The 26908-nt window shown below is 36.7% G+C and overlaps 1 protein-coding gene across 1 annotated transcript; it reads right to left on the bottom strand.

Moving 5' to 3' along the window:
- Positions 1-26834, bottom strand: LOC113063838 (ubiquitin-conjugating enzyme E2 H). The gene is made up of 7 exons (XM_026234210.1): positions 26548-26834; positions 8518-8594; positions 6538-6612; positions 6102-6141; positions 5173-5225; positions 4282-4410; positions 1-3276 (listed from the first exon to the last, which is right to left on the bottom strand). The coding sequence occupies exons 1-7, from the start codon at positions 26598-26600 to the stop codon at positions 3152-3154; spliced, it is 552 nt and encodes a 183-aa protein (XP_026089995.1). The 5' UTR covers positions 26601-26834; the 3' UTR covers positions 1-3151.
- Positions 26835-26908: the final 74 nt, after the last annotated feature.

The following is a 26908-nucleotide window of genomic DNA, read 5'->3' as shown; positions in this document are numbered from 1 at the left end:
TTTGTACACATATTTAATATTTTATTAAAAAAGAAGTTATTACAGTTTACTGTACACAGCTATTTAAGAGATTATAATCCTATAGATAAAGAGCATTTGTCCTTTGCGACAGGCATGCCCACTTCACAATGCAAAAGAAAAGAAAAAATAAATGGCAAAAATAGAGTGTAAGATTAATGGATAAGGAAATAAAAAGAGCAAATTACCATAATATCTTGGGGAGAAAAAAAAACATAAAAAAAAAAAGTGTATTTTCCTTTTAAGTCAGCGTATCAAACACTAGGTACTAAATACAGATTATTAAAAAACAAAAAAACAAAAAAAAACAATCCATGCTGTGTGCCCACATAAGCCCCATGTCTGAGCACCCTCTTGAAGCACAGGTACAGGGACTAAAGGACTGAACTAGACTGGACTCTACACCGGACTCATGCAAAGTGCACTGGAGAGTTCAACACAAGTGAAAGAGACACGATGCCATTGGCTGAGAGGGTCAGCAGGCGGGGCCTCTGAGGCCACAGCAGCAGCCGAAGACAGATCTCTTCTTCCTTGCTCTTTCTCAGGCAAACAAACAGCTGGAGACCACAACATTAATAACTGCTGTACCCTGGATGTGCGTGTGTGTAAGCACTGGGGGCTTATGGGTGCAAAACACAAAAGACACACTGTAATAATTTATTTCACCCCACCTACTAAAAAATTTAAATAAAATAATAACTCCCTTCAATCCCAAACACATTTTTTAGCATGTATTACTTGCTCCAAATGAGCATCTCTTTTATTGACATGGGGGGCACAGAAATCCAAAAATTAGTAAATAAATTCTCACCAAAAAAAAAGTAGATTTTTAATTATAATGGAAGCACACTTATACATGTTTATTTGAGATTCTCAGACTCTTTAGTCATTTTACTCTGACTTGAGTTAAAAACTAAAGTAAAATATATATATATAGTTCAAACTAAATTGTCCATATTTTGTCTCTCATATTAAAGTCTGGGGATCAGAAATGAAGTAGAGAAGCTGAGTTTGTCTTGTTTGTCGGGGGTGTGTTGCTAGGCATGGCAAAATGTTTACCATAACAACCAAACCGCAGCAGAGAAGCATTTTCTTCCATACGTGTCTGAAAGATGTGAAACAAAGCCACCTCTAATAGTACGCAGCCTCTCTCTCTCCTTGTAAGGTAACTTTTTAATACAATACTGCATATAAGCGGTGTTTTTCTTATTTTACTTGAAAATATGAACAGATTTAGACTCAAAACTGAGACACTTTTCTTTTTTCCATTGCACAATTTGGCCAATTCTTGACTCGGGCTATAACAACATCAAATGTCTAGCCCATAAAACCTAAAGAAAAAAAAAAAAAAAAAAAGAAGAAAAAAAAGTTGAGAATATAAAAAGCCACTCCATGAAGAAAAAAAAAAAAAAAAAACCTTGGCAGCTCTTGATCAAATCACACGAGCTGAACTGAAACACCTCCCCTTAAGCCATTGTTGTTGGGGTCGATGTCCATTTTTCTCTACACTTCAACCCCGTTTCATTTACATTTTGGACGATGAATGAATCTGCAAGTGCATTGTGAGAATACTGCAAAAACACATACACAAACTTAATCTGGTTCTTCATGGTACCAACATGCCACTGATGACATCTGCAGATGTTGAAATTCAAAAGCTCTTTATACAGAAGATATCTGCCCCGTTTCCACCCCGTTACTCTTAAAACCCACAAGTCCTTCCAAGGCAGATCTTACCAAATGGGATCCTTCGGATAATATCTGTATTCGGACAAGCAGGTTACAAAACCTAAATCCATATGAACATCTAATTTTGATTTCACCACCCAGTAAAACTAACTAGATCTACATGAGGTCAAACAACAGCTATCATAGTTATGCACAAGCAATAGGAAAAGATGATGAACTCTACAAATGTTAGTAAAAATCTTTTATGTTTTTTTTTGTCTCTTTTCTCTTTAAGGTTTCTTCTAGGCTAGACCAACAAAGTCCTACACGACCACTTCCAAATGTACAAAAGAAAAAGATGCCCGTAAATAGGGAGCAGGTGCGAGACAGAAAGAGGAAAAAGCACTCTGTGCATACATTGTTTGTACAAAATAAACGATTTGTGCTCCGTAAAGCAGGACAGTCACTTCCTGGTCGTTTTGTGAAGGTCACTGTGGAAGCGTAGAGCCGTGTTTGGGTGATGTGGGGCTTCCACAACAACGGAACAAAAGCCAGAAACATCGAGCTAGTGGAAAAGTTGAGCCTCGCTGTGCTAGCCTCTACATCTACATCCTCTTTAAAAAAAAAAAAAAACGCTCGAGGAACTTAAAGGGAGTCATATTGAGATTTTCCACTGGCGCTGTATCGAGGGCTTGATCGGTGAGCGGCGTTCGGTAAAATCCTGATGATTGCTTTAACGTACAGCGTGGAAACGTTCCCAAATAAAAAGAAGAGAGTTCCTTTCTTGAGCGTTTTTATCTTAAAACAGCTGTTTAAAGAGAAAACAAAAAGGAAAATTCAAATTAGGGAGAGACAACCAGGGAAGCAACGTTAATTCAAAATGACTTGCGTCGGGAAGGTGGATGGAAGTAATGAGGCAAAACGTGTCCGATCCAACTGCAACAACTCCATCTGAGGACCGTCCTGGCAAAAGGTCTAAGCCGAGGGGATTCATGTATCAGAGCATCACGGACACAACTCTCAGTACATTAGTAATATCACAAGGGGACAAAAAAAAAAAGGGCTCCCCCGTTTAAATACAGCCTCTGTCCGGGCAGTCTGCGTCAGAAAAGTTGGATTAGGGAGGCGATGACATGCATTCCAGCTACGCAGCTACCGACGTGGAATCAAGGGGGAAAACTACAAGCCTTTCTTTTGCTGGGGTGAAGGAGAGGGCGAGTGAGAGAGTGAAAGAGAGAAAAAAGGGGGAAAAAAAACAACCACCAAGAAGTAGAGATAGAACACCTTGAGAGGGTGCCGTATTCATCATCATCAACGCTAGATATCCATAAAAATCCTGGTTTAGTAATAATAATGATAAAAAAAAAAAATCACCTTGTTTAAATATGAATCTTTTATAGTCTGCTTCGCATGGTTAGGAAATAATATAGTCTCTGTGGTAAAGGGGAGAAACTGTCACCCTTAACTACAACTCCATGTCCTGAGCTTCGTCCTCTGAAAAGTCGGACATGGAGCTTTCTGAAGAAGAGTCGCCCGCTCCTTCCTCCTGCTCCTTCAGAGCCTCCTCTGTTGCATATTTCTGGATGTATTCTGAATAGAAACGGGGATAGAAAGAGATGGATGGGAGAATATGTTAGACATAGAAAGCAAATATTTCACTACAAACAAAATGTAAGCAATTAACTTATTTCATCATGTAAAAAAAAATAAATAAAATAAAATAAAAATAAAATTCTAAATTGATGTTTCACACTTCTGTATCGCTAAATTAAATATATGTAGGTCTACCTATGTTTACTCTACCACTCAAAACTATACCATAGCTGCATTTATTTGATTTTATACTGTGAAATATTCGTACAATTTAAAATTTGAAATTTAATTTATTCCTGTGATGACAAATCTGAATTTTTAGCAGCGATTACTCCAATCTTGAGTGTCACGTGATCCTTCAGAAATCATTCAAATATGCTAATTTGGTGCTCAAGAACCATGCATTATTACTATCAGTGTTGTGCTGCTCAATAAAGTAAAAAAAAAAAAAAAAATTGAAATAGAACTCTTCTGTAACTTTATAAACATCTTTACTGTCTCTTTGATTAATTGAATGCATCCTTGCTGAACAAAAGTATTGATTTCTTTAAAAAAAAAAAAAAACACCTACTCATCTTTGCAACGCAAAGACAGGAAAAGTCATGAAAAAGCAAAAATCATAAAGACAGGAAACGGTCATGACACTAACATTCATGCTTTTAGAAACAGCTGCCAAGCAAAAAGCATTGAAATGACAACACATCCAGCATGCTGCTTAAAAATACTATGACATACATATACTGTTTTATTTTTTTTATATATAATATTAAAAGTCTTAACTTTTGGCGGAAACAGAAATAAAATTCAAGACTGATATAGCTTTTACTTTTTACTTCTCGTTAGAATGGAAGGTCAGGCTGGGGTCAAGCAGAGCACCTTTCACCAAACAACATGCATCATTTTTAGAGCAGAAGACATCGTAAAACTGTGATGTGAAACATGGTGACAGATAGAAACCCAGAGGCCAGATGGAGGTTAAAAGACTGCAACTCTTCCGATCACCTTTGATTTTCTGTTTGTAGTCCTCTGGCCGGTGTAGGTACATGGCTGCGGCGTCCCCGTTCAGAGGGTCGATGGGGTTCGGGTAGGCCAGCAACTGTGGCAAAAATGACTCGAAGATATTGGTGAGATCTGTGAGGAGAAAGAAAGAGAGGAAGTAGCCTTTAATACAGGAGCAGAGCAAAAGTCTTATGAGCCCTGCGTGCAGCACAAAATGGAGGATTTGTGTTGAGTGACATGATTATGGCTTAATCTCCCTTTCCGTGTGGGGGCTGTGGACATAGATCTCTCTCCGTCTTTCTCTTTTTCTCTCATAGCCAGTACTGTGTGTTCTAGCTGTCACTCTATTACACAAACACAACCTGGTCAATGGCACAAAGCAGCTGAGTACATCTAAACCAAATACCAGAATATACAGTCAGCCGGTCATTAATACAAATGATGACCAGAATGTATATACAACTATTCAAACAAAAACACAAACCAATCAGAATTAGGTATTTCAAAATCTCATCAAAACTAGGCAGCAAACAAACTTAATTACACTACTGCATAAAAGATCAATTAACCATATAGTACAATTTGAATTATTGCATTATTATATAGACAAAAACAGACAGACATCTGTAAAAAGACCAGACAGCGGTGTTGTGAAAGATAACTGGTGGGATGAGGCCGCTTAAGTGTGGTTGTTTAGTGCTGTTTTCTGACCTTGCAGGACAGGTATTAGCTCATTCAGAGAGGGTAAGAGGATTACAGGGCACCGAGATCCTGTCTAAGGGGCCGGAGACTTTATTCTACTCCTCAGGCAGCATCAGTGCAAGTTATGAGCATTTATTATCAATGTTCATGAAAGCAAACACATGCAGAGTGACCATGCTCACATATACGTACCATAAAGAGCGGTCCATGTCTGGTTGATCACATCTAAACACACGGTCCCTGACCTGGACAAAGAATAATGGTCTTGGCATTAGAGGGTAGGCAATATGACCAGAATTAACATTATGCCTCGATCTACTCCTATGAAACCCATCACATTGTTTTACTTTCACTTAGTGTTAGCAGTTGAATTTTGTGGGAATGCAATCGTTTCTAAACAGCATTTTCTTTGCTCTGTCCAATGGCTTTTTGTGGTAATAGACATCAAAATAATAGATATCACATGAACACAAAACTTTTTGCTGACAATTAGTGCTATGACTGAACTAAAACTACACATTTCTGTAATAAAAAAAAGCTGGAATAAAATATAAATATTAGATGAATACGGTGCATGAAAATGTTAGCTTGGCCATACAGGTTTAAATATAAGCACTAAAATAAAACTAATTACATATATATAGAAATATATAAACATACACAATAAAATTAATGAAACCTCAAAAATATTTTTACTAAAAATATACAAATAATGATAATTATCAACATTAATAATACAATGATGCCATATTAAAAAAAAAAATACAGCTGAAAACAAAAAGCAAAAAAAATAGACTGCCATCGTTGATGCCAAATGTTTCAGGGTGTAAAGGTGGATAAATAAATAAAAACACACACACACACACACACATACAGAGAGAGAGAAAACTAAAGTATGACTTTAAAAGACTGGACATAAATTGTTGTAACTATGTTTTAAACATATGGAAAAGAGCAGCATGAACATTCTTCAAAACATCTCCTTTTATGTTCCACAGAATTAAAACAAATGTTTAAGAATAACATGTGTGGTTAAAATACATATTAAAAAGGTCTAATGTTTTCCTAAGAGCACACAAAAAGGCAAATTTAAAATCTAATTTAGACTAAAAGAGACTTACGCTTCATCGATGTTCGGATGAAAAATCTTGTTCATAAATCCTGTACAGAGATTGAAGAAGAATGGATGGAGATAGAAATAAAACATTCAGTTGCATAGGTTAATGAATGTCATTAATTTTTTTTTTTTTGTTGCACAGCATTAATAAGATTTCGGGAGAAAGGGAGTATGCTTAATTGTTATGAATATTGTGACAAATGTCAAACAACCTAATGGTCTTTGACACAAAGGACAGCATTTGATTGCACAACAGGCCATTCCTAACCTTTACCATCTTTACAGACCATTAAATATGACATCACAGTAAAGTCACATGCTTTTTTCACCTTTCACACCTTTGAATGTACCCCCATTCATTTCATACACCACACCAACGTGTGTGACTTTTAAAGGGCACTCAGCTGCCACTTTTGGATAAATGTATAGTAATACTTTACCTATAGAAGGAGATTTGAATGGGTATTTGTCTGGAAGATCTACCCGCACCTTCCATACGCCCCCCTCATATGGAGCTGACAGGAAAAACAGAGACACATGACTATTCAAGAAACAATTCACATCTGTTCTAGCATGTAATCAAGACTATGAAAAGACAAGCAATAATCGTATAATGCAAACTCTAGCAAAGAGGTCTTTGTATTCAGAAGTGACAGTGTGTGGGGGTAACCGTAATATTTAATTAGAGGATTATGAATTATATGTGGAATGACACACATGTGGACGGGAAGCTGTGCTGCGTGCGATATAGGGTATGGTGCAACGTGTGCTTGCTCCAAGAATAGCCCCGTGCAATCTGACCCTTGTGGCCAGTAGCTCAAACTACGAAAGGTAAAGCCCAGCCACAGATAAGACCTGCTCCTACATCTCAAAGCAGAGAAATGAAAGATCGTTAATCGTAAAAGCAGATGATCTGATCATTAAAGACGGGGTCGCAGGCTGTAAACTGTGACGTCATGTCCCAAACCAAGAGTTGTGTAAGATGTGCATGTTTAAATATGCAAATATTAAATGTATATATAGATTTTTTTTACATTTTCATTACTACAATATGAGTCATAAATAACACGACTGTAGTATTTACAAATAAATACAACTGTCATCATAATTATAGTAATTCATGTAGTAGTCATAACATAAAATGTGATTTTGTTTTTGTAAGGACGAAAGAACCTGAGATACTTTGATCTCCTGAGAAACAGACAATACTAACATACACGGGCATCTGATAGGAGTGCCCTTTCCTAGGGTCCTCCATGTAAATTACCCCCTGTTCCCATTGAGTTGTAAAACCACCCAGGCTTGGGACCTGAGGTAATGCAAATTCCAATTGTTAGTTTCTGTCTCCATCTCGGGGGATGTTTGTCTTGGTCTGAGGTATTTAAAGGATTGCAGGAAAAGGATCAGGGCGATTTCTGTAGCCAGAAAGCCCGTAGTGTGTTGTGTGTCTGTTCACTTCATACTATGTATTTTCTAAGGTCAGGTATGCATATTTTACTTTTAGATTCATCTTTGAGAATTTGATGTTTTGTATTGATATGATTTGATGTGTTTCAATTGGATATGTAATTGGCAAAATACATATCTACCTGACTGTAAATAAATTGTTACATTTTGATTCTATTCTGTCTTACTCTGTAATTATTGACTAGTAGATTACGTTGTATCCTTGTTAGCAACATGAGCACCCGAATGAATGAGTTAATATAAAAATAGAGTTATCAAATGTCAGAAGAATATTAATTAAAGAGGCATACAACCAATTTGCATTTCAACCTAAATTCGAGGTCATAAGAAAATGGAGTCAGATTAAATAATAAAATGGAGTCAGATTTGAGTTTAACATAAACTGAATAACTTTACGCGCTGAAAGACTGAACACGCAGGAAACCTTCATCCAGCACCGGATACCTTCCTTGGGCCGAGTGCCTGGACCTTACAGTTTTATATTCATGAATAAATGTTTACGTACGTGTATGTATTTATTTAAGTAATTTATAAACAATGTTTTTTTTTGTTTTACAATAAAGAAAATGGAGGGTATGTGCTTAATTTTTTATGAAAAGAAAATAATTTAGTATAGTATTATAGTATAGTTTCCTTTGATTTTTATAAGTAATAAAAAAAAATGACAATTTTTTTTTATTATTACAATTATGACAAATATATTTATTTGTAAATATTACGACATTTATATTTTTCATAGTATTTCTATTACGCATTAAATAATTCCTCCAATTCAAATTACTATATTGTATATACATTTTTATATTATAAATTTTTTTAAATTAATTTCTATAGTATGTTATTTTCGCATTAAAGTAAAGAGAAATGGAGGTGGGGGACGATGAAATAAGACCTGTAATGTTTTCATGAGGTTAAATTCAACGTGTGTTTAAATAAGTAAAAAAAATACTTACTTCCTTGTGGTCCATAAAACTTCACTACGAATTCATTGAGTCCACTCAGGATTGTGACTTCATGTTTACTCTCGATGCTAATAGTGACTGTTAAGGCAAATTCAAGAGCTTTGATACTGACTGTAAGCAATTAAAAAAAAGCAAAGACAACAAATTACATTCACAATTCATTTATAGAAAATACTTAAGGGGAAAAAGTTGAAAAAAGTTAAACGAGGTTCAAATAAGAAAGACCCATTCACATCAAAATGACAATTAAACTCAAGTTAAGGAAAGACTCAAGTGGGAGAATGCACCAAAATGACCTTTCGACCCACAAAAAGAGCAGATTTACACCAACAGATCAATCTCTCAAACTGAGATTCTCACTTAGCTTTTATTCTTTGACCATCAATAATTATTAAGAGGTTCAACTCCGGAGATCGGATGGCAAAACCCAATCCGTGGGTCTGCTCTCCGACTGATGCACACAGGACATCAGGGCAACTCAATACGACACTCCCGTCATTAGCTATGGTTGTCAGGCTGTCACTTCTCATATTGCTGGTGGAGAGAGCAGCAGTCAGACCCTCGCTGAGCCAGACAATACATGCTCACCACCACACCAAGTCCATGACAGGGACCCGACGCTCTCAAGGACTCACACACGGTCTGCCATCTCGGCTTGAACACAACATGCATCCAAAACACAGTTCTCAAGCAGAATTTGTCATGGTTTGCGTTTTAATTGAATGAGTTACCGATGCTCTGATTATATCGTGTGTGTTGTGTGATGTGTCAGCTGTTGTGTAGGCTGCACCGTGACTCAAACCACACATACACGCTGCCCAGACTGGCTCATGAAGGCAAACATGTTTACGGTCTGTTGAAACTGTGATGTGTCCTGTGACTCGTGTGAGAGTTAACCATTTGAGTGCTCGTCTCAAGGGTGCCTGTCTCAGCTGCTGATTCTGGGCTCCACTGGGAAACAGAGCTGTCATACGAAAGTGGTCGCCTTTAAACATCTGCTGCGAGAGACATCAGGGCTCCAGGGAGAGGTGTGGAAGCCGCTCTCCGTCAGATTATCGTTCATTGTGACTTTTTGATGCCAGAGTCTCAAGTTGCTTGAACTGAATGACTGTAATTATACAGAGATTTAGCTCCAAAAATCTGACATTGTGGAGCAAATGAATTGTATACCTTGTGTGGCATACAATTAATTGGCTCCACAATGTCAGATTTTGTCAGGTTGAAGAGTAATCTTCAAAATGTAATCTCATATATATATATATATATATTTTTTTTTAAGATAAAGTTTTTTTTTAGATAAAGAAGATAAAGTACCATCGACTTCCACTGTATGTAAGAAAAAACTAAAATGCACTGTTCCACAGAATAAAGGTCAAACAGGTTTGGAATGTCATGAGGGAGAGTAACTGTTGAAAGAATAGAATTCTTTGAGTGAACCAAGTCTAAAATTCTTGTTAAATGAAACAATATAATGATAAACAATTTTAAATACACCCTTAAAAAAAGTATTTTTAAAATTAACTGATTTGTTCCTACATTCCAAATCCTTTTACTGTATCTAATTTACATTTAAAATAGGAGTAAAACATTTAAGAAAAAAAAAAACATTTACATTTATGGGTTGATAACAGTTTTTCCATTGCCACATTTTACACATTAAGTTTATTTTAAATGTGAATTTATTTGTGAACTTGTCTATTTTTTACATTTTTGTTTATTTTTTCTCTTCAGTGAATAATCCCTTCCTTTATTTTTGTATTCCCACTAGTCCTCCACAGTGATGCAAGAGAGCCAGATTGAGAGAGGCTGAGTGTGACACAGAGGGATAGTGTTTTCTTTTTCAAGACACCAGCTGGCTTCTTTGTCAGTTGTAGCTCTAAGAGGCTGTGGTCACCAAGGTGTTAAACATCAAGGGTTTATTTCAGGCTGCGAAGCATCTGCAAAGACTGAGAGAATAGTGGAAGCACCCAGTAAGAGTGTGTTTCTGCACAATGCGTTCATGCTTTCACGTTCACTGATCTAAATCTGAACAACACACAAGCATCATTAGCTGCTTATCCTCAACCAACACTGACTCGCAACAAACGTGATCCTGAAGATTGGACTGATGACTCATGCATAATAAACATGAATTTCACACACCTTTTTTTTTTTTTTTTTTAAACACAAGATCAGTTTCCATTCAGGTAGGAATGTAGTCGTCTGGCAGCCTGTACAGGTTGCACTCGACGAAACTTGAGAGATAAAGAAAGGGGTGAGTGCATGCGTGTCTGTGTGTGGAGCTTCAGCAGACCTGTTAAAGAATCCGTGCCCATTGCTGAGATCATGAGACCTCCAGTGTAGAAGCACCACGCTGAGCTGTCTGGCTGTGCCCAATGACACGTGGGACTACTTTTTGCCTGTATATTAAGCCTCTTTTGGATAGACACAAAAGCAATTGCTCATGCATGTACAGACACACACACAGAAAAGCAGAAGCCTGGAGGTGGCAGGGGTTTTACTCCATTCCTCATGCCTTTGAGGCAGTTTTGAAGCCTGCTGTTTTCCTTCATCCTGAAGACTACACAGGAAGAGATGGATTCATACTGAAAATACAGGTCATATTCCTCTCCACCTTCATCCTTAGGGAGTCATTTATCAGCACTGTACATTACAACCTCTATTGATTTGATAATTCAATTTTCCTTCAATTCTTCATCTGAACTGCAAGGCACGTGTCTCTCCTCTGAGGCATCGGTGACACAGATTTAAAATAGATCGTTATTAACTGTCTGGAAATCCTGTACGCATTGAAGAACTGGTCGTCATTACCTATTCATCCTCAAGTCACCGCAACAACATATTGAGTTTTTTCCAGCGTGGAACACAAAAGGAGATATTTAGTAGATCAGAAAAGACACAATCTGAGTCATTATTTACTATATATTTCAATGTAAACCTTCAGAAGACTTAAAACAGAGCAAACAAGACCGCTTTTATGGTGACTTTTGGTATTTTTGAAGCTAGACAGCACCAGTCCCTATTCACTTTCAGTGTTTTTAAAAGAGCACTGTTAACATTCTTCAAAACATCTCTTTTTGCAATTCACTGAAGCAAGAATGTCACAGCATTAATTAAGACTAAAACTATTAAAAGTCATTTTTAGTATTTTAAATAAATCTGAAATAAAAAAATAAATAATAGACAAAAACATTTAAAAAGAATGTGGCATCTAACTAAAATTAAATTGCAAACTAAAAATAAATGTATCAATTTTAATTTACTCAAGTTTAGTCTACTCAACTACTCGCACAGTTCTTATAAAGCGAAACCACATTGTACTATTTATCACAGCAGTGGTGCATCCCTTCCCCAAACATGCAGGCAAGAGAAATGCTGTGTTTTCTTTGACGGCACCTCTGATAATGTTAAATTCTCATAAAACAGGGTTTAACCCCTGCCCAAGGCTCAATCCGGCTGCTGACAAAGCAGCCCAATTGTGTTCTCTTCTCACAAAATGCTGTCTTGGCACCCACCTGTTTTCACCCATCTCAACGCTCCCTCCCCCTTCAATGGATTTGTATGGATTAAGCCATAACCTACAGGAGACCCATGGCCCAGTGTTCCTTTTGCGCACATGTATAATCTAATCACACTAAACAGACTGATCAATCACCTCATTTAAAAATATCAGAGACATTTATGGAACGAGAGCGAGCACCACTCACATTAGTACTGAAACAACACACGCTTAGACATGGATTCCTACTAGCTGTTGTGGTCGGTTGCACAATGCCGTCTTATGCATACATGATTATGAGTGTTTATAAGCCTGTGTGAATGAACAGGTCCAGACAAGCACATGTCTAGGTATATGATCTTACAGAGAAGCACACTTTTTCTGCTTTGTACTTTGGGTTAAAAAAGAAAGAAAGAAAAAAAGAAAAAAAGAAAGACAATGTGTGTAAATGGTCACCCCATGCAGAGGAAAACCACAGGGGGTTCACCTTCTTTTAGAAGTCTGTTGTGAGAAAACAACATACTCGCCTGGACAGACAAATGAGCGACAAACCCAGCATGGAAAGAAAGACATTGACTTTATGCTCAAATAAACACTTATTGTGCAGTAAGAACTATTTTGGTCTTTCTGTCAACTTGATAAATAAAATGAACAAAGCTTTTGGAGCTTCCATCTGCACTTCATATTGTTTTATGAACAGCATCAGAAGTCTTTGCCAACTTATGTATTTAACTTTTTTTTAAAAACTTTTTTACAGTTTGATCGTTACACATTACAAGTACTTATTATAGTAATAACAATAAGGTGTACATAATTACATGCAACTAACCCTAAACCAATCACAAATTATAAACCTTAACTTATAAGTACGTAAATTAATATTACTCAGAACTTAACTGTATAATTTCACTGTCACAAGAACAATTAAAAATAAAACTGCAACCAAAAATGCAAAAAATTAATAATTTCTTAGATTTTAAATCTATCAAACTTTTACACTATTCGATGTATAAAGTTAAATAGACATATAAAAAATGTAAATACAGGTATGCAGTCTGTGGAGTGCATTCTCAGTCATTTAGAAAGTTGACGGCCACCACGCTGAATCACAGCATGAGCCACAGGGTACAGTTAGAATTAAATCGGTCTCATGCAAAAAAAAAAAATACACAAACACAATAGCCAGGTTTACCCCCTCCCTGCAGGAGCAAATCCCTCCATGTTCATTCTGGATAGCCAAGGATGAAAACAGCGGGCAGACATCAACTGCCAAGACACGGCGGCGTAGCAGCATGTTCTTTTCTGAGACGCATTCATTCATCATTACAGACAAACACAGAGAGGAGGGAATCTTGTTCTCTGACACCTAATGCTAACGGCTGGCCTTGGGGTGCAGGCTAAATATTTACCCACTGCCAACAGGGTGGAAAACACTGTCTGCTTGTTAGTGCCACATTATTTACAGATGATTAAAGGCAATACATCACTATTATACCGCAGGCCAGTTCGGTACATGTAAGAGTGTCTGAGTAAAAGATTTGTGGTCTTAAATATTTATGTGTATGCCAAAGGCTGTGGTCATTCTGTCCGAAGAGTTTCTATTTTGTAATCCACTCAGAAACCTCAGTCCACTAACAGTGTGAAGCCTGCTAATGTTGGTTAAAAAAAAACCGGCTGGAGCTAGTGGTGCACAACTACAAAACAGACAGGCCCTCACACAAGCTAAATGTGCTAACTATTTTTACTTAAACCTCATATTAAGGTATAATTGAGTTCCAAACTTACCACCTGGAATTTTCCAAATGCATCCCTAACACCGAACAAGCCTGGACACAATTTTTCAATGCATTTTCTAATAAGGAAACTTCTGCAAACAGATAGGCGGCTAGCTAGCTAAATACCATTAGCTAACGGTAATTAGCTACTCTGCATCCTGCTTGTCATGATTCATGAACTTCTCTGCTGAATCTGAAGGATTTTGTCAGATAGATTGTTAAATTTCGCAAGCAACACATTTTCCACTAGCAATAGTGCAGCGATGTCCAAAGCACACTAACTTTTTGTTGGTAAACATGGCACTTTGCATGACTAGCTTGAACCCATGCGAAAATTGTTTTATGAAATCTTTGGTTCTTGAGCGAAATACCAGATCATATGGATTTCTAATATAATGACTGAATTTCACCTGCGAAATTTCGCATGAAGGCAAATGTGAATTTTATGGGTTCCCCAGAAGCATATACTAACAGTACCCAACAAGAGTTCACTTATATTGACGTTGAAAATTAAATTTCAGAACTGTTACACTTTAAGAGAAGAGTGACTTTTTGCAAAGAGGGCGGACCGTTTTTTTTCTCTCTTGGTGCCATGCAGTCATAAGCACACTATTTTGCTCAAGTTGGGCAGATGAAAGACAGGAAGTGTGGCAGTTTTTAGTCTGCAAGATGCTAAGAGGAAGTACACGGGTTCACTGATGGAGAAACAGACAAGACGCACTTTAAGGTTAACGTTCCATTCAACCATCTAGCGATAATGCGTGTCATGATTTGCATCAGGTGAAATAGGGTTAGAAAGACAGATGTCAAACCCAACAGGGAAGCCATCTATGGTCAATTCCAGTACCCCAAAAACAACTTCCTATCCTAGTGTAACCTCACACCCTTCCCCAGCTGTCTGGCTCAATGACTCGCTGTGTAAGTCTGCTCTTCTCAGAACTGAAGTTCTGCTGTGTGCAGCTTACCTCTAGTGTCACATGCATGAAAGTCCAAGGATTTTCCTCAAATCTGGTTAGATCTCAGAAAGAGATTTGGTTAATTAGTGAAAAGTGTGCATTATTACAGGGACCATTCCTGAAAAGAACTGCATAAAAATCTCCCTTCCCTTCTCCTAACTCTATCCATTTGGGCTCTATTTAATTTCCTAATTAACTAGCTCTCATTTGATCAGCAGGCACATGCACAGCTCTGAGCCTGTCTTTATCTCTCCTGGACATCTGCTGCACTCCAGACTAAGGCTAGGCAAAATATCAAAAATTAATTATATAGTTGTGATTTGGCTGGCGATATGAAATTAAGTAACATTATGAATATGACAATGATTTTAAGCATTAATGGCTCCTTGGCTATTATGTTTTTTAAAGATTGTGCCGTTAGAAAAAAATTTGCAGTAGTCCTTGCCAATTAGTATGCATGCCTTAATAGCAATTAAAAGGGATTAATAGTAACAGTCATTTAAATTTCAATGAATGTTTGATTTATTTCCTTAAATTAGCTAAAACTGTTCATTCCAATTAATGAAGTGAACAACTCAACGGTCATCATTCTAAAAAATGTTATGATCATCCTTAAAAATTAAATAATTACATAAAAAATAAACATGTTAATAATTTAATATACTTTTAAACTGAGTCTTAGTTGTTATATTAAACATTTGAATTATATATATGGCAACAATAATATGCATTTAAAATATACAGTATACTGTATATAGTGGAAAATAATTAATGTGGATTACTGTAAATAAATAAATATTCTTTCCTGCTTCCATTCAGTGAAAAACCATGTTAAAAACCTTGGTTATTTTAAAAACTAGATTTTAACTTTTGTCATAGTTCTTACTTTAAGCATTTGAAATATACATGGTAACAATGGCCATTTGCCATAGCTATTTGCTACCATGCAATTCAAGTAAATTTATACAGATATCAAATATATATATATATATATGCACTCAGAGAAGTGCACTCAAGGAGTGCAAACATTTATATAGGCTATGTGGGACTGTTGTAGATGTGTGCACAACTCTAGATATGTCTGTTTGCATTATGTCTCATAAAGGCATAGTCATCTTTAGCCATCTTCACTAAAGAACAGTTGAATAAACATTGCCAGTATGTACCATAAGTATGCATTTGTTGATCTGAAAGTGAGCAGCAGCTGCCTGGTTATATGTGTGTGTGTGTGTGTGTGTGTGTACGTATAAGAGCGGATGAGTGAGGAGGGGGGAAGAGAGAGGAATCTGGATCTACCATTCACTTTCGGTAAAGCACAACCCAGGGCCTTAAGGGCTGAAACTGTTTACCTGTAAGATTAGCAACCTCTTCCACATCATCTTTTATAGAACTAACTAAGCATTAACCTACTGCAGACACCCAGGAAACCACAGCAGGAAATTAATATTACTAAGACTTTTCATTTACATTATCAGTGGCATTACGAACTACAGAAGACAAGTGATTTAGAGAATGAATGATGGGTCATTATGAAGTCATGAAGTGAGTTTCAGATCGAAACTAACCCTAACCTACTAAAAAGAAAAAACAGAACAGTGACCAAAATATAGCCTATTATTAGTGGTTGATAGAGTATGAAAGGAAGCTTATGGCTGAAGGCTGGTATAAATTTGATATGTTATTTTAGTATTACTGAGATTTTTTTAACATTTATATTTCAGATAACTAAAACCATTAAAAATAATTGTTAACTATAATAAAACCCTGGTTGATTTGTGATTTAAAGATAGCAAATTATAATTATTCTATAAATTAGTCACAATTAATTTGAAACATATTAATTATAATTACTTAAAAAATAAGGAAATTTGATAATAATAGCTTTCATTAATGGTAGTCTGATGCTTCTTAAATTGTTTATTTAAAAAAAAAAAATCAAATGGCATGCATTTAATCTATATTAAAGAAGTTATAAAAAGATGTTATCTTGCCATAATAAAATTATAAAATAATAAAATTATCCAACAAGTATGAACAGGCAGAATTAATAGTTTTTTTCCTTTAATGACGTTTTCTCTTTTCAAGATTTGCTGGCATCTTTATCTCTATAATGATTTTTTTCCAGTTTGTTTTATATTATTTTGCACAACATAATAACGACTAATAAAATGATCCAACAAGTATGAACAAGCAGTATTAAGCAGTATTTTTTCCCTTAATGATGTTGTCTCTTTTCAAGATTTGCTGGCATCTTTATCATTGTAATATTTTTTTCCCATATATATATATATATATATATATATATATATATATATATATATATATATATATATATATATATATATATATATATATATATATATATATATATATATTTTTTTTTAAATCTTGCACAACATAATTACTACTAATAAAATGAGCACAAATTAAGTATGATCGACAAGTATGATTAGACAGTAATAATGGTTTTGTTTTTTTCCCTTCATGAAATTGCCCCTTTCATAAGATTCACATACATATACTATATATGAATACATACATACATACATACATAAAAAAATATATTTATATATCTATGTATGTTAACCAGTTGAGCTTAAACAGCCTCCGAGTCCAGCTGACCTCTGGCCTATCTAGCCCAAATGGACGCTAACCTTAAACACGACAGGCCGTGCCCTCTAAATAAGTGGAGCTGTTGTAAAACAGTGCTCTGGGCAGTCACATACGTGTCATTTCACACAGGGTCACGTAAAGACCTGGAGTCCAAATCCTGACCTGAACATAATAATGATTTCTGTTGGCAATACTGGAGTACAAATAGCTAGATGCAGTTAGATTGTGTTTGCTCACACTAACAGGATACAGCCTGCACATATCAAGCATTTGGGAGTGAAGCGGATTGCAATTTTGAAACTTTAACTAAAATCTTACACAATAGATTTGACCATTTTTTTACTTTGATTATCTGAAGGAAAAGTGTTTATGCCAGACATGATTTATGTGAAGGTTTTGCATGAGTAATTTTATTGTTAACTGAAACTATTTAAAATAGATTTCGATAAGGTGAAATACAAATATTAATGAAAACTCTTTTTTTTTTTTTTAAATGCCAATTAACCGAAATAAAACAGGTTTACGTTGAAGAAAAATAAATAAATAAATAATTCCTAAAAACCAAAACAAATGAAGGCTAAATAGAATAAAAACTAAAACAAAAATTGAAAGTGTAAAAATAAAGGCCAATTCAACATATTAATAAACACTATAATAGTATATAAACAATACAAAAATAACTGCCTGGCATATGATTTCCTCTGTTGTTACCTTAAGAACAGGAAATGACATCATGGAACCTGACATGGCTCACGTTTTCTGCAGTTAAAATGGTTTCAGATGTGCATGTCTGTAGCAATAGTCTCTTGCACAAACCAATATAATGGGACCCGACAGACCTTCGCTTTTAATCTAACACCAGCAGCTGAGTTCATTACGGTTCTGATTCATTTGAGGTGCACTTTATTGTTCACTGCAGGAGAAATGATTGCTACTTGGAATCAGTGTTACTTTTTCCTGAAAGCCATTTTCAGAAGGACCCCACACACATTATGGTCTCCTTCTAATAACCAAACTCTCTATGAAACATACACACAATCCTAAAGAAACGGTCACATACGACACTGCTTCAAGGTTGAGCGGCCCGTGATTTACCGGCATGCTGAGTGAGGAGAAGTATTCTGATCTACTGTAACACAGGATCCAAATCTGTTTTGATTTTACTCCGTACCAAAGCAGCTAACCTCCCTTCCGACATCACAAGTTTCTTATTCCGAGTGGAATGCTGCAATCTGAAGCGCTCTGTTAGGATGAAAACTCTGATCCCAGAGGTCTGAACAGAGTCTGTGAATACTGATGGAGAAAAATAGACGAGAAAAGAAAAGCCTGGGCACACTTTACATATCAATGGCTGTCTCAGCCCATAGTTCAAAGGCAGCAAAATCCAAATTGAAATGCCCTTGTGTGTAAAACTTCAACCTGTGCATTTCCGTGGATGACCCGAGAAAGCTTGTTGGCATACAGTATACAATTCAACTGCATTTCCACAAAGAACACAAAATTAAGCACGACTTGTACTTTCAGACTTAAAATGTTCATGTGAAATCAACAGAGTTTCTAAACGGAGCAGTGGCTTTGACTAAACGTATTCCATGCTAATGACAAATAAATGAGGCCATAAAGTTTGCAGTGGAGGCATCACAAGGCTCCGCTTCTATTATGAGTTACAGAATCTCCTGTGAGAGATCTTGATCTCTTTCCTGCTCTCTTAGGGCCAGCTCCTGAGAACACACAAACCAGCCAAACACTGCCTCTTGCCAGAATCTCAATCACATGCTGTGGCCAAGTGGACCCTGCTCTTATTTCCATAGACAAACAGCAACGAAACCGAGTGCCACAATGAGCTTTCATCAATATTACCCTGTCTGATGCTGCTTAAAACGTTTATTTCCTCCTTCGGCATACTGACCTGAATTGCATTAAATAGAATTTCCTAAAGTGTTTTATACTTTTAAAGTATTGCAGCAAGAATTCAGTTTCAACAACTTGCTAAACATTAACAATGCTTCCTTTTCGAGGAGTAAAAAATGGTCTAATCTTATTATGCTATAAATATTTACCATAATAATAACACATACAATGCTAATGTTAAAGGCTGTAGAGGTTATATACAAGTTTTTTTTCTTAATAACATTGTCTCTTTACAAGATTTGCTGACATCTTCATCTCTATAGGGTTTTTTCTGGCTGCTCCAAACAGGTTTCTGTGGGTGGAAAAGGGCAGGGTCCATCAGCATGCAACACACCATGGCTCAAGCAACCATATCACCTGAAACATCCTGCAGCTACACGATAAAACGCCTGTGCACTCAGCTGATTACACCACGACTCGTACAAATGCAATACGTCAAACTTCTCCGTCAAATAAGGGCACCTAAGATTGACATATTATACATAAGTATAGCCATTACAGTCTAATATAGGTTACTAAGATATTCATATACATCAAAGCTAATCTGATTATCTAGTTTCACCTTCATCTGCAGCATTTAGATTTGATCTAACAGATAATCGTTGTGTGTTTTGGACTGCTGTAAAACAACCCTTCCATTCTCAAAAGGGAAAAAAAAGCGCACACGCGGCGCAGCCCCAAACATCATCAGACAAAGAGAGGAACTTCAGTCCATCTGTTTTCAGCCTGAGGTTGGCCATGCATGCAGGAAACTGCAGTGTTATTGTGGGATTACAGAGGGCTTCAAATCTCCCACTGTCAAGGGGCAGATGCATCCACGACCCGACCGTTTGCCCTCCCTGTCCGTCAAACCCACTTGAACAGAAACAATCCTTTACAGCCAATAAGCTCATTTACATTTAGACTCTTGTAGATCAATTGAAATTTGAAAATGAAATGATACGCTTTTGACATAGAAACTGAAACGAGAGAGATTTTATACAAAACTGAAAATGATGTCCTGATTTACCTACTCACCCTCAACACTACCCAAAAACCATATAACGTTCTCCATCCACGGAACACAAAAGAGATGTTTAGCAGAATGTTCAGGCTACTGTTTTGCACACTATCAACAAGGATAGCTAACCAATTGCAAAGCTACACAAAAAGACAAATGAATAAATGAAATAAATAAATGACTAAATAAAAAGAGTTAATAACTAAAAATGAATGATTATAACAAAGACATTATAAAATAAAAACAACTAAATTAATAAATAAATACTAAATATAAAAAATTATATTTTAATTAATTATTAGTGCTGGGCAATGATTAATTGTGATTAATAGAATCCAAAGTCCAAAAGTTTTTATGTATGTAATGTGTGTGTAGTGTGTATATTTATCATGTATAAAGACACACACACATGTACTATACATTTTGAAAATTTGATCTGTATTTACACTTATACATTTCTATTCATATAATTTATATTAAATATAAATATGCAAAAAAAAAAAAAATCTTAAATATATACATGCATGTGTATTTATATAAACATAAATATACACAATAGGGCCAAATATTGTATGTAGGCAAAAACTTTTATTTTGGATGTGAATAATCATTGCCCGGTACTAAAAAAAAACAAAAAAACTAACAATTATTCTAGAAAAAAAAATTGTTTTTAACTCCAAAGCCATGAGATGGCAATTGCAATTGCTAATTTATGTATCTGGTTTTATCAAAAACAACTCGCAGTCATTTAAGCTGCATTTATCAATAAACACATTGCCTTGGAATCAAACCTTTGATGCTGACATTGCATTGCTAGCTCCATTCTCTACCAGTGGAGCTCAACAGGATATCAATGCTTGGTAAACCTGACACCAAGCGTCAGCCTTTCAAAGCCATTTCAGTTCAACACACACATTCTGACAGCAAAAACAGATGAGAATGACGGGGAATATCATTCAGTAGCAGCCGTCAGACAGGTACTAATACAGCAGCAGCACAGTCATAAGACTCCATGGGCATATGAAAGCAGGCTGGGGAAGGCCGGATGTCAGCTCATGCACAAAGACGCCGATCACACCAGATAAAGCCTTCGACTGGTCTTACACACCGGGGCCTCTGCCTCAGCACCACAGGGATCCGATCCACTCCAACAAACACAGGGGGCATTTCTAATGTTGGCAGGGGCCCCGGAAAACTTTCGCTGCTCCCTGCATCTTTCCTCAATGTAGCGGAGCCGAACAATGGATGCTGGTACACTAGGAATCCCCCTCCCCCTCACATACATGGAGCTGAAATGTTCAGGCCGACAGCATGACTGAAACACAACCAACTGTTTTAACAACCAACAGCCTTCCAGGGGAATTCATACCACAGAGCTCACTTACATTAACAAATCCTGTTTACAAACAGCGATGCCTGGACGTCTCAGAGAAGGTGGGATTGAGTAATCGTCTTTGTAACTAACAGTCAATCTCTTTATTTTTCTTGTGTACAATCCCTTATGTGGCCTTTGTTTGCTCGTCTAAAGACTTGGCAGTCAAACAAGAAGACAGAAACGCAAAGCATTCCTGAAGGAGACTTGCTTTCAATTTATGATCCTCTACTTGTTTCTTAGTAGTCAAGATTAAAGAAGGACTGCACAATAGGAACACCTAGATATTTTAAGTGTTTGCATATTCAAAGTGATGCCAGTGGCCATTTTGCAGACTATAAAACAGGCCCTAAATGCTCTTATTCGCCAAACTATTGCTCACAGTGGAAGCAAGTTTACAAAAATCCCCTGATTACAGATCAACGAGTTGTGCATGAAAAATAACAAGCAGTCATGGATCTACTGCACACCTTGATATACAAAGCTCGAACCCGGCACAAGTCATCAAATCAAAAAGGTTACACCTTCTGAACACTGAACTTAACATGATACCACGTTCTAACCACATGTAGATGCTGCAAGTGTCCAGTACATATTTTTTTTGGTGCCACATTGAAATGCTTCACGACATGGCACAATCAGAACATTTTTTATATTTAATACGCCATGTGAAGTAGAAGTTTGGGCTAATGAGATTGTACTGTAGGGAAGGGCTACTTAGCATGACACTACATTATATCTAACAACTTGAAATTGTATGTAAGAGACTTATCATGGCTAGTTCAGATTCAGTGCGTTATATATTTCTATAGAGACAGTGAAAACAAACACTAAGACTTGCGTAAGTTATTTAAAAATAATATTTAATTTTGCTCAAAGGTTACTTATTTACTCTCCCTTTTACTTTTTGTTTTTAACTTCTAATTTCAATTTGAAAAAAGCTGAAGTAAATAATTCATCTTCTTGAAATATTTTGTAAAAGCTTTAGTCTGACTGAATCAGACCATATTTTGTGAAGCTGAACTAAAAGACCTAGATAATGCATTTGTAGCTTGGATTAGTCCATTAGGAATATACATAACTTATTAAAGATGCAAATTGTATATAAGAAACAACTGAAATAAAAAAACTTTTGGTACAGTACGTCTGTTTAACAGTGGCATTCAAGTCTAAAAAGGAATTTTCAAATGTAAAAATAAAGCACTGCGTAGCCTTCACTATATGAATTAAATATATTGTACAGTGATTCTAATTAAAGCTTAACAAGTTATTCAGTCAAGAGCCGTGAGTGATCATCTCATTTTCGTTGTCCGTTTGATTAACATAAGCGACACGCAACATTTAATTCCTTAAATATTTGATTCCTTTTAGTAACACATATACAATTTATTAATTTTTTCTGTTCAGTAATTCAACAAGTGGAAGTCATTTTTCACATGATAAATTATGTTCATAGCACAATTCAATAAAATTTTCAAGCACTAAGAAATCAATGTAGATCAAAATAATAATAATAGTAATAGTAATAATAATAATAATAATAATAATAATAATAATAATAGCGATAAAGACTAGTTAAACTCTGAGGTGTCGAGTGAAATCTTCATTTCATAATGACAAATCATTACTCAGTAGGTAAACTGACCTTGCTAGCTAGAGCGCTTTGGTTACAGTTGCTCTAGCTAATTAGATCAAGACTTGGTTTGGCAAAAAAAAAACCTTGAGATAAGAACCACTAGAGCTCAGTCCACACTGATTAAATCAAGAGGTCTTTGAGTCCCAGATAAATAAATTCAAAAGAGCTCCATCTCTCAGTGAACAGACGATAGGCTAAATGAGAAGTGCAACAGATGTTACACAACATATTGACATTATGCTATTCCATGCTGCCCTGTCAAAGCCAACAGACAGCTTTGACCTGTTCTAACATGTTTCAGAAGTATCTGTTGATGTCAAAGATGGGTCATCATCTCTCTCTTGCTCGAGCTTAGGAAGTGCTTAAGCAGCTCGGCACGGCGAGGTCATTATGACATTCAATTTGCGAATTCCCAGTTGAGCGTGATCCAGATCCGCAGCTCTCTGGTGCCCACAGCAAATTACCGAGCGTGGATCACGGTGTCCGATCATAACAGCAACTTAACGGCACTGCTGCTTGCCCTTCATAAGAGAATGCAGAAAACAACTTACGCATGGAAAGCTCCACATCCCAGTTACAAACACTTGTCCCAAGCAACAGGAGGCACTTTTGAAACCTGCTCCCAGTTGTCACACGTCTGTCGGTTTCCCCTTAAGGGTTTTTGGTATTTAAAATGTGTTTTCTCATGGCTGTCAGCGTGTATTCTGGGGGAGGGTGGGCTTCTTCGCATGGGTTTTGCAATGACAGAAATGTGACTGTCCACCCACCATATTGTTGCATAGCTGTCCTAGATCCTGTGAATAAATTCTCACGTGATTAAGCTAATGTAAATGTGACCAACATCACCAAACTGAGCAGTTTTGAGTGATTAGACTCCTCTCAATTGCCATTAATATGTCAGCCAACAGGTAGTCCCACCGGACAGCCTGGACAATTAAAGTGGCCTTGTTCTCTTCTAGTGAAAGGTTTGTGGGGAACAGCTGACCAAAATAATACAGGAAGCTAAATTACATCATTACTGTAATTATCTCTCCATGTGTGTGTGTGTGTTTGTGTGTGTATTCCACCTCCGAACTTTCTTAAAATACTTTAAGAGGAAACTTTTAGGTCATTCTTGCCACCTGCTTGAAGGGCTCTAAAAAGTTGCCCTTGCCATCAGCTGTTTTTAGTAATTAAAGCCCTTCACCTTTAACCTCTACCCTCAGCTCCAGAAGTGTGTATTTTCTGCACTAATAGCAATACCAAACAGGTTTCCCTAGTACTATTGCCATGATTAGCTTCTGATTGAAGAAGATTTCTCTGAGGAATGATGGGTAATGTAGGTTTTCCACCAGGAATCCTGCTGCAGATACACGATTATTTAAAAAAAAAAAAAAGTTAAAATGATGTGAATTATGGCTTCAACAACACCATTAACGACCTTCTGGACCAAGTCCGATTCCCAGCTAGCGGATCTTTCCCAATCTCTCTCCCACTTCACCTCCTATAAAGTCCTATCATAATCAAAAATGCCAAAAATAGTGATATATAAATGATATTTACTTTTAGAACATACGAACAGCAATGTTTTCACAGATCTACACCGTTCACACTTTTTTTTAATTCTATTTAGAGCAATTAACCTAATAATAGCTTAAAGATAGATGTCAATTAATATTATACAGGAAAACAGTATTATTTGACATCGGTAAAAACACATCTCGGGTTTAACTAGGAAATACTGTCACTCAACTCAATGTTTAAGCCCACCTACTTGCAGTTTCCGGGTAGTAACAGAGCGGCCAATCATAAGGCTAGTTCCTACTGCTCCAGACAAAAACATAACGAGACATTCCCAGAGCCTTTCAGGACTTTACAAACATCTCAAAGAGTGTTTCATATTTTACTTTTTAATATAAATACATAAGACGAGCAGTACACAGCTCTGAGTCGCATGACGACAGTCAGAAGCAAGACAACTTTCTCGAGCTTTAAAGCAAACAAATAAATGCGGGTTTCTTTTGTTTAAAACAGCTCGACATAACTGCACTTCATGAATGATCAACCACACGTTTAAAAGACCAAAAGAACGACGTGTTCTAGATGCTTAGACAAAAACCTCAACAAAACACACTGACAGCACAGCCAAACCACATTAGGAAAAAAGGCATGTTACACGCATAATAGCCACGGCACTCTTGAGCACAAGTGGACGAAAAACAACTCCACAAAACTTTTGCTGTTTGTCAGTTATGTCATACAAACTATAATGATTTTTATGGACTAGTGACATAGAGACAAACATCCGCACCCAACCACAGTAGCAACAACACGACTTCCCCTGTTCTCATGTCAAAAGGTTTAAAATCAGAAAAAGAAAGATGGTAAATACAGGCTAAATTTCCTGTCAAAACATTTAAACCCCCAAACGAGAACATTCGAGCTTCACAAAAGCCAGAAAAAGAAAAACACATTCAGACATGAATATAAAACGACGCCGAATGTGAAGTTTGTCATTTGTTGTTATTTAAAGAGCATTTTAAAATGTCTAACGTATATTTAAATCAACAATTTGTATGTGAGGATCTCTTTTGTTTTCGTGTAACACACACAAATCCGTCTTAAAATATCTCGAAAGGCTAACAAATGTCTGTTTTGATTATAACACGGCAACAAAAACAATCAACAAATAAATAAATAAATAACTGGCTTGTGAGGTTGTGCTAGCTCGCTAGCAGGCCAAATGCACAGTAACATTCACCATTTTGTTCAAAAACACGTCAAATTTTTTCAGAGATCATACAAATATCGATATCCGATCAGTATCTATACAAATACGTGTTTAAATTCTGTGGATGTCAAGCTCTGGGGTGGATTTGGAGAGAAAAGCTATGACAAAACACTCAAAGGACATTAAGCAAGAGATCTGCTATAAATAATCCTCAACATTTCTGCCTTTGAACGCTGACAACAAACAAATCCCGTCGAGAAAAATCAGATTTGTAGGCTAAGTTGTGTTATTTGAGAAATGGACGTTTATGAGTCTTGGCTTTGTTGCTTGGCCGCACTGGCAACCATCAAAACACTTTTGTCGTCAAAAGCTGATCACCATCCAATAAACCATTACATTGGCTTTGACAACTGTTTTTCAGACCAGACGGGCGCCCAGAATGGGTTTAAAGCAGTAGGAGAAGCGTTTTAGGTCGGTTTTCACGAACACTGGAGGTGTTTGACGGCAATAGCGTTACAGTAATTATGTTGTTTATATTTTAAAGGATACAGTTTCACCACGTCGGTGTCCATTCGTCTTTTGCCCGGACTTGGAGACGACATTGTTATATACTCCTCTTTCCGATGACCGAAGCTCGAATCTTTTGCGACTGATTCTCGATCCCTTGGCCTCTACCGAAACTGTATAGTTTTGCACATTGGCACACGGCAAGCTGTCGTTCCGAGAGTTTTCGCCCTCCACTTTCTGTCCGCAGCGGATAGCACTGGTAGTCCTCTGCCCACACTGCGCTCTCTCTCACACACACAGCTATCTATCCCTCCGCCGATGACGTCACGTCTACTCGACGAAAGGTGTCCCCCTCCTTCTATGCGGTGTTTCGGGCGACGTCATAAACAGCGGGCGACTCACA

This window comes from Carassius auratus, chromosome 4 (genome assembly GCF_003368295.1).
Source record: "Carassius auratus strain Wakin chromosome 4, ASM336829v1, whole genome shotgun sequence".
Lineage (NCBI taxonomy): Eukaryota > Metazoa > Chordata > Actinopteri > Cypriniformes > Cyprinidae > Carassius > Carassius auratus.
Note: the sequence above shows the minus strand (reverse complement) of the source record. Positions and strands in the feature narration are given on the sequence as shown.

Coding starts and splice junctions, on each gene's coding strand:
- LOC113063838 (XM_026234210.1), bottom strand. CDS start 26,600: ATGTCGTCTCCAAGTCCGGGCAAAAGACGAATGGACACCGACGTGGTG. Junction 4,411..5,172: donor GACATGGACCGCTCTTTATG/GTACGTATATGT, acceptor TTCTCCTCACAG/ATCTCACCAATATCTTCGAG. Junction 3,277..4,281: donor CTACAAACAGAAAATCAAAG/GTGATCGGAAGA, acceptor GTTTCTATTCAG/AATACATCCAGAAATATGCA.